The 17124-nt window shown below is 31.1% G+C and overlaps 1 protein-coding gene across 1 annotated transcript in view; it reads left to right on the top strand.

Annotated features, from left to right (window-relative positions):
* The window catches only part of LOC127710025 (dynein beta chain, ciliary-like), an 85072-nt gene that overhangs the window by 39331 nt on the left and 28617 nt on the right, over positions 1 to 17124 (top strand). The window contains exons 28-35 of the mRNA XM_052215743.1: positions 320 to 596; positions 1272 to 1554; positions 6398 to 6571; positions 7642 to 7947; positions 8363 to 8530; positions 10006 to 10245; positions 11093 to 11254; positions 12932 to 13555. Of these exons, the coding sequence (XP_052071703.1) occupies positions 320 to 596; positions 1272 to 1554; positions 6398 to 6571; positions 7642 to 7947; positions 8363 to 8530; positions 10006 to 10245; positions 11093 to 11254; positions 12932 to 13555 (2234 nt within the window). The remainder of the gene's footprint in view (positions 1 to 319; positions 597 to 1271; positions 1555 to 6397; positions 6572 to 7641; positions 7948 to 8362; positions 8531 to 10005; positions 10246 to 11092; positions 11255 to 12931; positions 13556 to 17124) is intronic.

Here is a 17124-nt window from a genome sequence, read left to right on the forward strand (position 1 = left end):
TCAGATTAAACAAATTTAATAACAAAAATTATTTTAGAATACTGTAAATTCAGAAATTATTGCGAAGTTTTTATTGATGCGAATAATACAACTCCTTGAGTATTATAAGAAGTTGCATTCTGTTATCTGGTACATATATCTGTATTTAGTTTTTTCTGAAATTGCAATAATTAAACTCACATTTTTGTTAATTTTTAGAAAAATCGCAATAAAAATTGCAGGCAATAATTTCTGAATTAACAGTATATATTTTGTTAGATAGCTATAGGTACTATTTGTTTCGATAAAAATATAATAGTTCATATTTTTTTTTTATTAGGTTTGTTTTCTGTCATAATGAGGGATCAGGCTGAAATGACAACGGATAATCCTAAGTGGATAGTTCTGGATGGAGATGTGGATCCTATGTGGATTGAATCCTTGAATACTGTGATGGATGATAACAAAGTGTTGACACTAGCCAGTAATGAGAGAATTCCATTAACAGATAGCATGAGATTGTTGTTTGAAGTCAGTCATTTGAAAACTGCTAATCCATCAACTGTATCCAGAGCTGGTGTCCTATTTATTAACTTCGCAGACGTTGGATGGAATCCGTAAGTAATTGTATACTGTATATTCACAAATCTTTGCAATGTTTTTATTATTGCTGAAATTGTAACCGGGTTTTGCAAAAAAACAATTTGCATTCTATATTTTGATATCATTGTTTGTATGCAGTATTTCTTGAAATTGCACTAATTAATCTCACATTTTTGTTCATTGTTCAAAAACTTCAATATTAAATGCACACACAAATTTCTGAATTTACAGTATGTCTTACACAAACATGACAAATATGTACTGTTGGAAGTAATTCTGTCAAGTTTTTTACGTTTGAAATTTAACTGTTTTGACAGGCTGCCAGCTAGACAGATGAGACTTGACAAATACAAAATTTCTTTCTCCCAGTAGAAAGGGTGAAACATAACAACTGTAAACCAACTATATTTGTTAGTTAACAAATAAAAAAGGGCTTACTTTCTCTTAGAGAAAAAAGTGTTCAGATCATTTTATTCAATTCAGTTATCTTGAAAATAAAAAAATCATTTTATTCTGAAAGCATGTCAAGATATTGCCAAATTTTTTAAATGATAAATCTTTGAATGCAACATATGCATAAAAAATATATCTTAAATTTGTTACATAACTTCAATTTATGAACTTTTTAATATTTTATATATGTTCTATTCTATTATGTTTTTCCTATAATGAATTTTACTGTTCAATAGATATGTTCAAAGTTGGATAGACACCAGAAAGATACAGTCTGAGAAAGCCAACCTAAGCATTCTGTTTGACAAATATGTCCCTACCTGTCTGGAAACACTCCGTCATCGCTTCAGGAAGATCACACCTGTAGCTGATATCAGCCATGTCCAGATGTTGTGCTACTTATTGGAGTGTCTTCTCACTGAGGAAAACATTCCACAAGATAGTCCTAAGGAACTGTATGAGCTGTATTTTGCATTTGCATGTATTTGGGCTTTTGGAGGAGTTATGTTTCAAGATCAGGTAAAATGTTTTGCATATAAATGATATTAAAAACTTGTTTTCCTCTGTAGTAACTATGGGCAAAGAAATGAGAATTTGTGTTGAGTGAAATGAAAAATGTTCATGTAGAGTTACAATGTAGAATAGAAATACAGGGTTCTTCAATGTTGTTTTTATTAACTGCGTTGTTGAAGGCGGAAGCAGTTCTAGTAACGCTCGACTCCATTGTTTGTCTGACCGTCTTTCTGTCCACCATCCGAAAGGAAACTTTCGTCATTTCTTGGCTTCTATGAAAGGGAGTGATGTCTGTAGCTTGATAATGTTGAAATGTAGTGAGTAAGCTATTTTTGCATCTGCCTTATAGCACTATCTGTTTGAAATTTTACAACACTCATTGTACTAGGTAGTGTTGGATAATTGGTTGAAATTACCAACCGATTATCTATTACTATGGGTTGACAGCAACTAACCGACTATCAGTTATAATTGCATCATTAAAGCTTGCACATTTTTTATATAAAATCATGCATTCAGCCACATTGTACATGTCTTATGCATATATTCCATTACAGAGTTTTATTTGTTCTTGTTTGATATTCTGTTTACTTTTAAAATTTCAATTAGCAATTAAAACAGTTAATCAATCAGAAACTAGATTCAGATTGAACATATTTTGTCTTATAATTACATTTATTCACAACAATGACTCTAAAATTTTTCACTTGACCTTATATATGAATGAATAAATTGAGGTAACCAGCATTTCTTCTAAATATGATAATTGTTATGATGATTTGAGGGGAGGCATGTTGTCAATCATTTAAAAAAAGAAGAAGAAAAAAAATCATTTGGAATATGTTCTAGGAATGATGTTTTTTTAAATATTTTTGAATGCGGATTTTTTGACTTTTTCGATCATTATTCTTGTCAGCTGTGCCATATGGTGTTCAAGTTATTATCATAAGTATATAGATTTCGTTCATAGTTGGTCCTTTTCCGATCCTTGATTAGTATATATTTCAAATGGGAGACGAAGGAAAATTTACAAAAATAAACGATGTCTGACAAGCAACTTGCAAATGAATATGACGTTTTTGATGCAATAAATGGATGAAACATTAAGCACAGGCAATTTTCATCACGTTCAAATGTTACAAATTTTTTTTCTTTCCAAAAATCAGAATCATTTGATATATGCTCTCAAATAACAAGTAACGGAAGTGAATGAAAATATTTCATAAAACACTTTTATTTTAGATAAAATACAACCAATCTGTAAAGTCAATGCTTTTGCCATGTTTCTATAGACAGAAATTGTTTATGTCTTTGATTATTGGATGTTTGCCATTGTTATTGCAATCTGCTGATATTCTTGTTTAGAATTTGTATGACTGCGCATGTGAAATGCTAACCGGAAACGGACCAGAAGTTGATATGCTAAAATTCTGGAATCAATAACGGTAATCGATTTAACAAAATCCCAATAGATTATCAACAACACTTAACCCGACCAACTGATTTCCAAACTTATTCTGATCATCGAAACATCACTAGTTCTAGGAGAATTTCCGTCAAACTTTTCATGGCTTCAATTGAAGTGAATTGTTTTAATATTTGGTCTGGGAATGATCATTTATGCTCCTGTATAGATTTTACCTCAATCAATTACATGCTGCAATGCAGGTCCAGACCCAGTATTGGTCTTGTTAACTCATTGTTTTTGCAATGGTTTTTTCCAGTTTGGCATAATTTTGCCCAAAAAGTGTTTTAAAAAGCTTCTTTGAAACTTTTCCATGAGATTTAAATTTAAATGAGATGTTGCTTCAATGGTCCCATTTGTAAACTTTCAAAATTCTACTGTCTTAGATGACTGTTAGTGAGAATAGAAAAGTCAGAAAAAAGACTTTTTTTGGTTTAGTACCAGTTACTGTTCTAAAATCATTTTTCTTGAATTTTTTAACCTGAATCTCTGTCTGGAAATATTGTTGTAACATATAATAGGTTACTAAAAGTTAAGTTTGGCACAATAGACCAGTGTTCTCTCAGGGACCTTAAAGCATCATGGTAATGTGAAGCTTTGTTGCATGAATGTAATGCTGTCTGAAACAATTTTTCTGATAGATTATGTTATGAATGTGATGCTATAATTTCTAGAAACAAAATAGTATTTAAATAATCTTTGTTTACCAGGATGGTAAATGAAATAAGTAGGGAAAACACTGCATGGACTCTACTTTATATCATCTTATACCCCACTTTTGTTCTGTTGGGTATAATGGTTTTGACCCATCTGTCTGTCTGTCTGTCTGTCTGTCTGTCAGTCCTGTGCTTGTCATCGTAACTCCTCTGAATTTACAGAACAGAATTTCATGAAACTTTGTAAATAATAAGGACACACTAGATAGATGTACATATTGACAGGAAATTATGATTCAATTTTTTTTCTAGGAGTTATGCACCTTTTAACTTACAAATTTGGCCGTAATATATCTGCAACAGTTTGTCATCGCAACTCCTCTGAAATCATGCAACAGAATTTCATATAACTTTGTAGATAATAAGGACATATAAATATGCAGATGTGCATATCTACAGGAAATTTTTATCAGTTGAATTTTGTAGGAGTTATGAGTCTTTTAACTTAGGAATCTGGTGAGATTATGTTTGCCAAGTGACAATGTTGGGGGTGGGTATGTGAGCCTGCTCACAAATGTTCTTTAATTAGCAATAAAAAGCAACTTACTAGAGCAATTTTTGTGTGATGTTTACCTATATTACTGTCACTTATGAATCTAGCCTTGAAATGATAGAAATTTGCATCTAATTTGAAAATTTATGTCACATTTTGTTATTGTTACGCAGAAGAAGCTATATATGTCAAATGAACCAAACACATTGTCCATCTGGCCATCAATTCAGAAACTCTTCTTCCTTCTCTAAATCTGAACTTATCAATTGAAATCAACAAACTAACACTATTTAAGATTAGCAACTTTTCAATTCTTTTGAAAGAAATTAGTACTGTCAAGCCAGCTTCTTTATAGCTTTAATGGTTGAAAATGGTAAGTTTGAAATTGCTTAATGTGGTTTTGAGATAACTAGAAATAATTAAATTTTGAATTGAAAAATTTTGACACTTACCTCTATTGATTGAACAAGTTATTCTGAATAGTCTGATTTATAATAGTAACACATTAATTTTATTATTTTGATGCAAAGAAAATTTTCAAAAGAATTTTCTGTAGGTTGTTTTTAATGCCCCCGCAACTAAAAGTTTGAGGGCATATTGTTTTACCCCTGTCCATCCTTCTGTCCTTCCTTCCGTCCTTCTGTCCACCTGTCCTTCCGTCCATCTGTCCGTCCGTCCGTCCATTATGGGTATATAGTTGTTCCACATAACTCATCCTACAGTTTGAATGCTAGGAAGTTTTCACTTTGCTGGCTGTTTGTACATATATTGAAGGTGTGCATGTGGTCAGGGTTTTGATTTTTATTAATATTTGCTCTATTGGGAGATACTGTAAATTCAGAAATTATTGCGTGCATTTATTATTGCGATTTTGGAATAATTATCACAGATGCGAGATTAATTATTGCGATTTCCGGAAAAGCTGAATACATTATATGTCTCAGATGTCAGAATGCGAGTTCTTATTATTGCGATACTCGCTCAGTCGCATTATTTGCATTAATAGAAACCTCGCAATAATTTCTGAATTTACAGTAGTTGAACTTTGAAATAACACTTTGTATCATTTGTGTCTCCCAGACACAATAATATCTAAAAGAAAGTCCTACGCTGACTTTGTTATAATACAGATACTTCAGAGTGGAGTGCGGGGGCATCACTTTGTCTAGTTTTGATAATGATATATAACCATTTTGCCTTTATTGACACATGTTAATACTGTAATGCCTTTATTGGTACATGTTAATACTGTAATTAGATATAAGAAGATGTGGTATGAGTGCCAATGAGACAACCCCCCCATCCAAGTCAAAATTTATAAAAGTAAACCATTATAGGTCAAGTACGGTCTTCAACACGGAGCCTTGGCTCACACCGAACAAGAAGCTGTAAAGGGCCCCAAAAATTACTAGTGTAAAACCATTCAAACGGGAAAACCAACGGTCTAATCTATATAAAAAATGAGAAACGAGAAACACTTATGAACCACATCAACAAACGACAACTACTGAACATCAGATTCCTGACTTAGGACAGGTGCCTTTATTGGTACATGTTAATACGGTAATGCCTTCATTGAAACATGTTAATACTGGTGTGCCTTTATTGGTACATGTTAATACTGGTGTGCCTTTATTGGTACATGTTAATACTGTTGTGCCTTTATTGGTACATGTTAATACAGTTGTACCTTTATTGGAACATGTTAATACTGTTTCTCTTAAAACATTTGTAGCCTTAGTTTCTGTAAAATCTTGAAATCTAATTGAGTTTGGTTTCTTGAGAGAGAGAAAAATCAAGTATTCTTCTATGTCTCATCCTTTGATGCACAAAAACTTCTTTTTATGCCCCACCTACGATAGTAGTAGGGGCATTATGTTTTCTGGTCTGTGCGTCCATTCGTTCGTTCGTCCGTCCGTCTGTCCAACTTCAGGTTAAAGTTTTTTTATCGTCAAGGTAGTTTTTGATGAAGTTGAAGTCCAATGAACTTGAAACTTAGTACACATGTTCCCTATGATATGATCTTTCTAATTTTAATGCCAAATTAGAGTTTTGACCCCCATTTCACGGTCCACTGAACATAGAAAATGATAGTGCGAGTGGGGCATCCATGTACTATGGACACATTCTTGTTTATAAACTGAACAAATGAATAATAATGTATTTTTTTCACAGTTGGTAGATTACAGAGTAGAATTTTCTAAATGGTGGATAACAGAGTTTAAGACTGTCAAGTTCCCAGCAGGAGGAACAGTGTTTGACTATTACATAGAGACTGAAACTAAGAAGTGTGAACCATGGACTAAACGAGTTACCAAATTTGAACTGGATCCAGATATTCCTCTCCAGGTAACTGTCATAAATCTTTTAGTTGTGTAAGAGGAAGTAAAAAATTAATGAAACAAAGACTGATCACCGATATAAGGTCACTTTCGAAATAAATAATAATCAGAATATGATATCATTTACTTAAATCATGTTTCTTATTTAAGATAAAATATAAGTTTTACAGAACCTCAATTCTTTTTATGAACTGCTACTCTGTTGACAGAGCATATAGTGTTACTCATGCCTGTTTTTCTGTCGTTCTCATTTACAAACGTATTTGGGATTTCTTTTCAGTATGCCTGTAGATGTTGAGCTGATTTTTGGTTTATAAGAGTATGATAGTGTTTTACAGATCATGTTTATGTTTCATTTTGGATGACTTTACTTTTCATAACATAACAGCACTTGGAATTTTGTTGTTGTTGTTATAGTCCTTGCAAGGGCAAATACTGATGAGGAGCTCTCAATAACATTACAAATCTTTAATTTTGGTTCATGGTCAATATCAACATCCTTGGCAGCCTTACTTCAGATATGGACTTTGTTCAGAGGAACTGATTTGATGAAATAGGCCGAATTGACATTTTGACAAAATTCACAAAGTTTAATTTACTTAAAAACAGTGTTTCCCAGAAAACTTTTAAAAAAAATATTTGCCTAGCTAGAATACTGTTAGTATAAGTTACATGGACAATGCATAATTTTTTGTATGCTTAAAGAAAAAAAAAATTCCAGGTTCAGTTTTTTCCCAAACACACGCCCTCTTTTTCCTGTCATAAAGTTACATATCATGTAATAAATGTAAAAAAAAAGCCCCATTTATATACCCTGTCAACAAATTCATCTCACAGGTAAACAAATACCAGACATCAATCTATCTTTTGACATTGTTTTCTCATATTTTTAACTAGTTTGCAACTAAATCATTTTAGCAATAAATGATTTATTTGGTAAAAAAAAAAGTGCACAAAAGCCGGATAACATTTACCAACAGACAATGTTATAAACATTCTGCTTTTAGGCATCTTTTGTCCACTCAGCTGATGTGTAATAATATTTGCCAATACAAAAATAAACATTTCTATTTTCAGGCTGCTCTTGTCCACACAGCAGAAACTACACGAATCAAGTATTTCTTGGACATGCTGATAGAGAAGAAACATCCAGTGATGTTAGTGGGAAATGCTGGTACAGGGAAGACAGTTCTGATGCAGGAGAAACTTCTTAGTCTGTCTGATGATTACATGATTGCTAATGTACCATTCAACTTTTATACCACATCTGCCATGTTACAGAGAGTTTTGGAGAAACCCCTGGAGAAGAAGGCTGGAAGGAATTTTGGTCCGCCTGGAACTAGACGGTTGATCTACTTTGTAGATGATATGAATATGCCTGAGGTTATTAACTTTCATCTAATATCATGTTGATTCTTTTCTTGGTATTCATCTTCAGACCTAGGGGAACTGATGAAAAATATAAGCAAGTTTCTGTATAATATTGATAGTTCATACCGGTTGAACCATAACCAGTTTTGTCTGTTATTGATAGAGATTCTGATGTACCGTAAAGGTCAATATTTTATCGGATACTTTTTTCAAGATTTCAATGTATTAATCTTTCCGATTGGGGGGTAAATTCATGCATCAAATAATAAATGTTCCTTTCACATTGAAATTGTTGATTTGCACAAACTGTCCCTAGTGGGGGATATTTTACTTTACTTCAGTGGATGCACCAAATAGTTCGTTTTATTGTATGAAATGTATTATCGTTAAATATATAATAACATTTTATTGAATAATTATTTGACAGGTTGACAAATATTACACAGTACAGCCTCATACACTGATCAGACAACACATAGATCATGGTCATTGGTATGATAGAGCTAAGCTAACTATCAAGGAGATTCACAACACACAGTATGTGGCATGTATGAACCCTACAGCTGGAAGTTTCACCATTGATTCCAGGTTACAGGTGAGTTGGCTGCTGTTTCTTAGTTTTTTTATGGTAACTCAAGTGTTCTTTATAAGATTGTCATCAGATTACTGTAGATTTAACATTATTTTTGGGGGTACCAATTTTTGTGGATTTTGTGGGTATATGTGAACCTTTTCAGTGTCCATCAAAGAACTAAATTTCTATAGGCTTGTATGCTATCTTAAGGATGTACTTAGGTGAAATTAAAAAAACCTAGATTTTAAAATTGATTATTAAAAAGCTTATTTTGTTCCTTAACTAATACTCTTCTGACTTATACTTATATTTAAGTCAGAAGAGCATTAGTTAAGGAACAAAATAAGCTAAAAAATATTGATAGGTTATGGAGATCCTTTTTGAGATATTTAATTTAAAAAAAATGGCGGGAAAAGGCTGACTCGGACTTTTACCTTATATTTGCATTGGTATTATTTGGGTCTCAAATTGAAAGAAAAGAAATCTAGAATCTGCTTTAATTTTGGTACATGACCTTTTATGAGCTATTGAAGTCTTATATGAAAAGAAAAATGGGTGTAATGGGGCAAAATATTTTACCCTGTATCGTAGGAAAAAAACCAAGGAGTCCGAACATCTGACAAAAATTCCTAAACCTGACCTAAGTACATCCTTTAAGCAAAACCATACAAAAAAGAATCCATGAAAATACAATGTTTGCTCAATTCACAAAAAAAATGATATCCAGTAAACAATATATGAATCTACAGTATAACAAATTGTGGAAAGAGACAAAATTTTAACAACAAAGTAGTCTAACATACTGTTATATCCTTTCTTCTTTGTCTCATATAATTAAAGATATGGTATTCAAGGTATCAAAACATAATTCAGTTTCAAACAAAAGCTATAAAGGAAACAGGTAAAATCTAATTGATTATAACATAAAATCTGCTAAAAATGAAAACAATCAAATGCTTGATCAGTTTGTGTGTGAGTTTGTACTTCACCTATAGGTCATGCATTTCCAATATGACATTTATATTTTATGATAATCTCCTAAATCTTTGAAAATAAATTTTTTGAAGATTAAAGATTGAAATTAGTGTTTTAATAAGTTCATTTTATTCTTTGAGTATTTATTGCAAATTAAAATGTTAAAGGAACATCCATTTAACTTCTAAAGGGGGGTGTGGGGGATTATGGTTTTTTCCTAAAAAAATATTCTGATCCACAATTTGATGAAAAAAAATATTGTGGTCAAGCAGATGACAACAAAAATATTCTGAATCCAGATTTTCCCCATACCTTATAGTGTTGAATTTTGAAAAAAATAATTTGATTGAAAGCGTTGAAAAACTACAAAAAAAATTTCTGACTCAGACAAAAAACCATAACCCCCCTTGAAGTTAAATGGTTGCTCCCTAAAGAATACAAAGATTTCAGATTTAAAGCACAATATAAGTAAATCTCTTGTATTAATTAGCTATTTCAAACAAACATTTCATATATTTTAGCGACATTTCTGTGTGTTTACGATGAACTTCCCCAATACTGAAGCTCTAACAACAATCTATACCAGTATACTGTCACAACATCTTCAGCAAAATCACTTCACAAGTAATGTGCAGAGATTTGTCTCTCCCTTGATAACAGCAGCTCTAGCTCTACATGGCAGGGTTACCAGTACATTCCTTCCAACTGCCATCAAGTTCCATTATATCTTCAACCTCAGAGACCTGTCCAATATCTTCCAGGTAAGAATGGCATTCTGGGTAACAATTCATACATATTATATAAAATGAGGTATTAGTAAAATTGAAATGAACAAGTGTACAATTTTGTATCAAATTCATTAGAAAACAATGTTGCAACATCACTATTTATAGAACAGTGGCTATTTACTAAATTATTCCTCCAAGAAATGACAACCTTTCCAATACTAAAGGTTATTTTCCATGAACACTTTTTTTATGAAAGGAATATTGTGGCACAAAAGAAATTTGCACAATGGTTTCTTGTTTGATATTTGCACGTTTCATTTCCAAAGTGTGTTTGTGTATAGACAGGAAAAGGATACATATCATAAATCAAATAGTGTGTCACAAAATTTTATAAACTTTAGTTATATTTTTCAATACCCTTAGCAGACAGCATAGCATCACAAAAGAAATTAGCTTGCACTACCCATTTGTTTTATTATTTAAGACAATCCACCCTAAACTAGCAAAGTCACAATAAACTCTCTAGCGGATATAATATACTATGTTTTATTGTACACTTAGTAGTAAATACAAGGTAAATTGTATGTGCAATACAATCAATGGCAATCAGTCATGATTAAGCCCCTAATCTGTATGACTTCATGTCATCGATATCAGTCATGGTTGCACAGGCTTTATCAAACCCCAAATCTGTTTTACATTATGCCACCTGAAAAACACCAATATGTGTACTTGATGTATATAATAAAATGTATAAGATATGGCTTTTCCAAATTCAAGCACCATATCAAACAGAGACACCAATATAATCCCAAGAGCTCTGCTGTGTTGTGATATTGTAGCAGCCATAAGATATTCATTATATTTTGTATATTTGTAGGGAGTGCTATTTGCCCAGTCAGAATGTGCAAAGACCCAAACAGAACTTATCAGGCTTTGGTTACATGAGGCAGAACGTGTTTACAGAGACAAGTTAGTAGATACTAAAGATATGGAAGCTTATGACAAACTGCTGTCTGACCTACTGAAAAGACAGTTTGAGGTATGTTGTTGTAGCACGGGTACATTGTGTTTTTCAAAATATTTTACCACAATATTCTAGCAAAAATGTAAAGTGTAACAGGTATTTTTTTCTAAATTTTGTGTGAAAAACGGGGGGTCACTTCCTATATGAAGGTATACACAGATGTGTCCTTGGAATTGGTCCCTTTTTTGATATGTCTAATGTATCAATTGGTTGCAATTTCACCAATTAAATTAAATTGTCAATTGTTCAGTAATTTTCATCTTTCGTTTAGATGTCTGTATATATATGCTGTTTTATCCTTTTAAATCAAATGAAGTTGTGAAAACTTTAATATGTGATAACTGAGATATATATGAATAGGTTGTGATGTTGCCATGAAATATATTTATGGGTTGGATTTTCGCCAGACTTCAGTATATGAATGGGGGTGTTTTTGAAATCCCAGGTGTATGTCTGTACAATAAATCCAATGTTAAGACCCGCCCTGAAAAAAGGGCTTCAAGATATGAATAAAAGAAAATGTTGGGTATACGTCAATGATTAAACAACCCAACAACCCTCTTTAATTATCTGAGTTTTAAAAAAGTTGTGAATAAATTACACATGCAGAAACTATCAAAGGTTTTTGTTCATTTTGTGAAAGCAAAACTTGTCATTTGATATTATTGTTTCATTTTGTTGTTCTTTCATTATGGGAATGACACTGCTCAAATTCCATGTTCTAATTTTAATGGCAAACTTTATGTTACACAGCATAAAAATTTGATACTTATGAATAAATTTTAAAAGGCAGTGAAAAGTATTGTCCTGATTCAAATTTATTGATTATGAATATCACTGACTAAGATTAAAAGGCAGATCTCATAAATCTATTTTATCAATCTACAAAATGTTATGTGCCTCTCCAAAGTCAGTAACCACATCAATGTTTGTCATTTGTTGTATCTTAAAGTTTTTTTTATCACTTAGGGAATTTGGTATTAAGGTGGATGATGATGATTTGATAGGGAATTTGGTATTGAGGCTTATCTATAGTAGTCTCTGTTAAAGTTATTCACAACTTTTCTAGACTAGGAGTGATAGAGAGCTTGACATATTGTACAGACAAGCATCTTCATGGAGACCATCTGTTGACCTCTAGATCTCTTTTGTGTTTTTGGTGTTGATGGATTGATGTCTCATTGATGTATACCTTATATCTCTTTTTATTCATATGGAGAAAAAAAAACAATAGCAAGGATAATTTTACTAGGAAAAGAGAGGCGAAAGAATGTATGAAAAAAATTTTAACTTTGTACTTGTTTTTGTTGATGACGTGACATTTTTTTCTCATCATGACATATAACTATCTTCCAGCAGATTAGAAATAGATTGTTATACCTCAGTAGAGTAACATGTTTTTGTCCCGTATGATGGCTGTTTGTCATTACTTTTTTGTCGCCAGGATAGCGCCTTCAGCTTTTGTCAGATCCTTTTCAAATATGGACGAAGGTTTTGAGTCTTTAAAACATCAGAGGAGTTTTATATTCAGAAAAATTAAAAAACATACTTGAAAGTAAATTAGAAAAACTATGCCAGCAGGTCACAATTGATTGTTCTGGTTCCCCCTTATGTGGGAGCATGAGGTAATGAGGTTGCTTTTCTATGTAAATCTTGCTGCATTATTTGATGGTATGCTTATATTGTTTTCAGGACATAGAAGAAAAAGAATTAGTGGTCAAACCACTCATTTACTGTCATTTTGCTCATCAGATTGGTGATACAAAATATAATGCCGTAGATAGTTGGCAGGGCCTGAATAAAATTCTCAAAGAAGCTTTAGACAGTTATAATGACTTTAATGCTGTTATGAACCTGGTTTTATTTGAAGATGCAATGGCGCATGTGGCTAGGATAAACAGAATCCTTGAAGCTCCACGTGGAAATGCATTGTTGATAGGAGTCGGAGGAAGTGGAAAGCAAAGCTTGTCACGATTGGCTGCTTCCATAAGTGGTTTGGATGTGTTTCAAATTCAGCTGAAAAAGGGCTATGGAATAACTGATTTGAAAACAGACCTTGGACAGTTATATATCAAAACAGGACTAAAGAATGCCAATATGATGTTTTTAATGACTGATGCTCAAGTGGCAGATGAGAAGTTCCTTGTTCTTATCAACGATCTTTTAGCCTCCGGAGAAATTCCAGACTTGTTTCAAGATGATGAATTTGATAATGTAATAGCAAGCATACGTAATGAAGTGAGAGCTACTGGGTTGGAAGATTCAAGAGACAACTGTTGGAAATATTTTATTGATAAAGTCAGAAGAACACTCAAGGTATGATAATAATAATAGATAGAAGTACTTACTCTTGTATGCAAATTTGTTAGCCATTACTTAAAATCACACAAGTTCCCACAAAATATTGCATCACAGTTTGAAAAATTTGACGTCATAATTAAAAAAGTTATTGTTGCATGACGTCAATAGGTTATTCGGAGACAATTCAACTACATACCCAAAAGGTTAAATACTTTTATGGGATTAGTATCTTTTAGAATTATTGAAACTTATATAAATTAAAAAAAAAAGATGTATAGTATTTGTTATGTTGAATTGCAGAAAAGGAAATACAGATATAATACATAATGAAATCAAGGTTAGGGATCATAGATTTATTCTTACGAGGAAGCTCCGAGCATGCTCGGAGGATGCTCGGAGCTTTTTAAGTAGGCTCTTCTCAGCAGTTTATGTGACAATAATTATCATGATCTATTAAGATGTCAATCAAATCTATAGCACTTCTATAATAAGGAAAGTAAAGCATTATAGAGGAAGCTCAATTAACACCTGTGTAAACATCTGGTATATTCAAATACATTTTGCATGAAATTTACAAAACTATAAAATAGATTAGAAATTCTTCAACAGTACTGGGAAATGCTTGGAAAGAAATGTCGTCTCCACAAAAAGTAAAAGTCATTAAAATATTAGCTTATTATATTGAATAACCATTCGTTTTTAATAATAAAAAAAATTCTTTAAATTTTATAATTAGATTATATAATTTAGATATAGTTTATACTATATAATATGCTACATAAAAGTCATCAAGGCACAAACAACAGTCAGGGGGCGATACTAAACAAGTAAATTTTTTTTTAGTTACTTATAATTTTTTTCGTTTTTAAAAATTGTTTAATAACTCAATAGTTATTTTAAATGTCAATAGTAGCATGGACTAAATGTAGTTTTTAAGAATTTTATATAATTTTATTAAATAAAATTAAGTATTTATCAAATGTGAGATGAGTATAGGGATAAAAGGTTACTTTAAAAATGAGGACAAAATTATTACTTTTATAAATTATTTTATACATCTTTGAAAAACTTAGCACTTATAATTATTTAAGGAACATATGTTATTGTTTTAGATTACACATTATAAATAACTTCAAGCCTAAATTAAATCACAAGGTTCCATCTATTTATATTTGTCTACCATTAAGATTTTAAAGGAAAATGGTATTTTAATAGTCCCAAGAGGACAATCTTTGACCCAGAAGCGTGGCTCAGAAAGTCAATTAGTGTTTCAGGAGGATTAGTTTTATATTTCATGGGAAAAATAACCAGATGTCTGTGAAAATTTGTTAAAGCTATTAAAACCTGTATGAATGGACACATATAAAAATAATATTAAAATAAGTTACTTATACATGAAATAGAAGTAATATATGATATAGCATCGTTTTTAACATAAATTGCATAGGTAATTTTGAAAAATAATTGTTTTAGTAATGCCCCTAACTAAACAATGGTAATATGTTTTTTTTTTTATATATATAAAATAGCAAACTTAGTTCTTTTATAAAAAATTATGGCTACTTTAGGAAAAGTTGTAATTCATTATTGGAAGGCTGGTTTGAGGGGGTAATATCACCATTGTTTTTCCCCTAGTACGTCTCTGTTTAATTGACTTTTTTTTTAATTGTGTAGAATTCATCTTTGTTTTAAATAAAAAAATTTGGCATGAGTAAAGTTTTATCCTGTCAATTACTGCAAGGAAAATTTAACATAAAATTGTTTTTCCCCCATAAGTCTTTGTTTAATTTGCCTTTTTTTATTAAATGTGATGAATTTATCTATGTTTTAAATAAAGAAATACTCTACATGAGTGAAGTTTTATCCTGTCCAGTACTACAGTGAAAATACAACATAACTTTTCATTGCAGATAAGATATTAAACGTGACCAGAAGTTAACCAGTCAAATTCCTCTCCCCCTTTTTTTTCCTGTTTACCAGCTTTAGTAGCAATGTCCCCTTAAATTTCCAAAATATTTTATAGCAACACCAATAGAATTTTTTATTGCTTTGAAACACCCAAGATACATGTTAACGACCCAAAAAAAAAACTTTCTGCAATGAAATGCAGGGTTAATTTCCAACAACTGTCAAATTAAATGGAATATAAAAAAAAATCAACCATTTCTGGCTTGAAACTGAATGTACTATATTTTGGTGGTATTACACCTGAAAGAATTTTGACAATATAACGGAGTAAAATAAATGGATTTTAGTTCAGCAATCCTCTATTTCCTTTTCTCGAATGACTTTTTAATATATATAAACAACTATCAAAAGGAAAGTAAAGCAATGTAGAGGAAGCTCAGTTAACGCCTGTATGTAGAAAGTCATTTTATATAGGCCTTTATCAGTACATACTATCAATATAAAACAGATCCTAAAAATATAAATATATATACTAAAAAAAATTTCTATAAGATTCAAACTAGTTATTTCTTTTTCTTTTTAGCTTTCATGAGTATAATTAAAAAAAAAAAAAAACATAAATCAAAGTTAGTAAGAATTTCAGGCATAATTATGTTCATTGGTATAGGACATTGTGGCATTTGTTTGGAGTTGAATTAATTATTTTTTGCTTGTTTTATGTTATTTAATATTCAATTCATACAAGTAAAATATGATCACACAATTTAAAAGTAAATATTGATACAAGTCACTCTGCAGTCTGTCCAATAATACTGTTTAGAAATCTGTGTAGGCGCAAAACATTATTATAAAAGGTTTATATCACAGCATGATACATTATATAAACATTATAGTTTGAGGGAATAACCCATTTTACAGTTTCAGTAGGGATAATTATCTTAGAGCATCCTCTTTTATGCTCCATATTAAATATTTTGTTAATATTAAAATGCTGTATGCTGTTAAATAAAAAACATCTTCAGCAATAATAATTGATTCCAATTTTAAATACAGTTATAAAAAAATAAGATAGAAACAGATGATATTGGATTATTTTATATATGGTAGATAAATAATAATTTAACCCCTAAACTAAAGTGGTATAGTCGTGACTACCTATTGTCATGTTCCTACAGTCATGAGAGTCGTATGCTGAATCAAAAATGCTTTTAAGCAAACCAAATTGAACTATAATTACTATACATCTTTAAATATTTGTAAGTGAAGGACCTAGAATATATAAGTCAAGTCTGCAAATTATTCAAGAAAATTGCCTGTTCTCTAGGCCTCAAACACTAAAACTTCTAAATTCCATTTTCCTAACTTGAAATAAATTATTACAAGAATTTTTAACCGCAGTTATAATACATAGTATAAAATAACAGTATGTTTTAAACTGGTATTCAATTGACTTAAAGCATTAGGGTAATGAATCAAAATTCTAAATTTTAAGCAGACAGCAAAATAGATTGTGTAAATGACTTCTCAATTTTATGATGATTTGCTCTTCTGTTCACATATATAAATAGAAAAAGGAGGTTGATATGAAATGGAAATCTTGCAATTATCATTCAGGGATATCAAATGTAATTATGACTTTCTGCATTTTGATTAAGCTTAAAAGAGATACTAGAAAA

This window comes from Mytilus californianus, unplaced genomic scaffold (assembly GCF_021869535.1).
Source record: "Mytilus californianus isolate M0D057914Y unplaced genomic scaffold, xbMytCali1.0.p SCAF_7, whole genome shotgun sequence".
Taxonomy (NCBI): domain Eukaryota; kingdom Metazoa; phylum Mollusca; class Bivalvia; order Mytilida; family Mytilidae; genus Mytilus; species Mytilus californianus.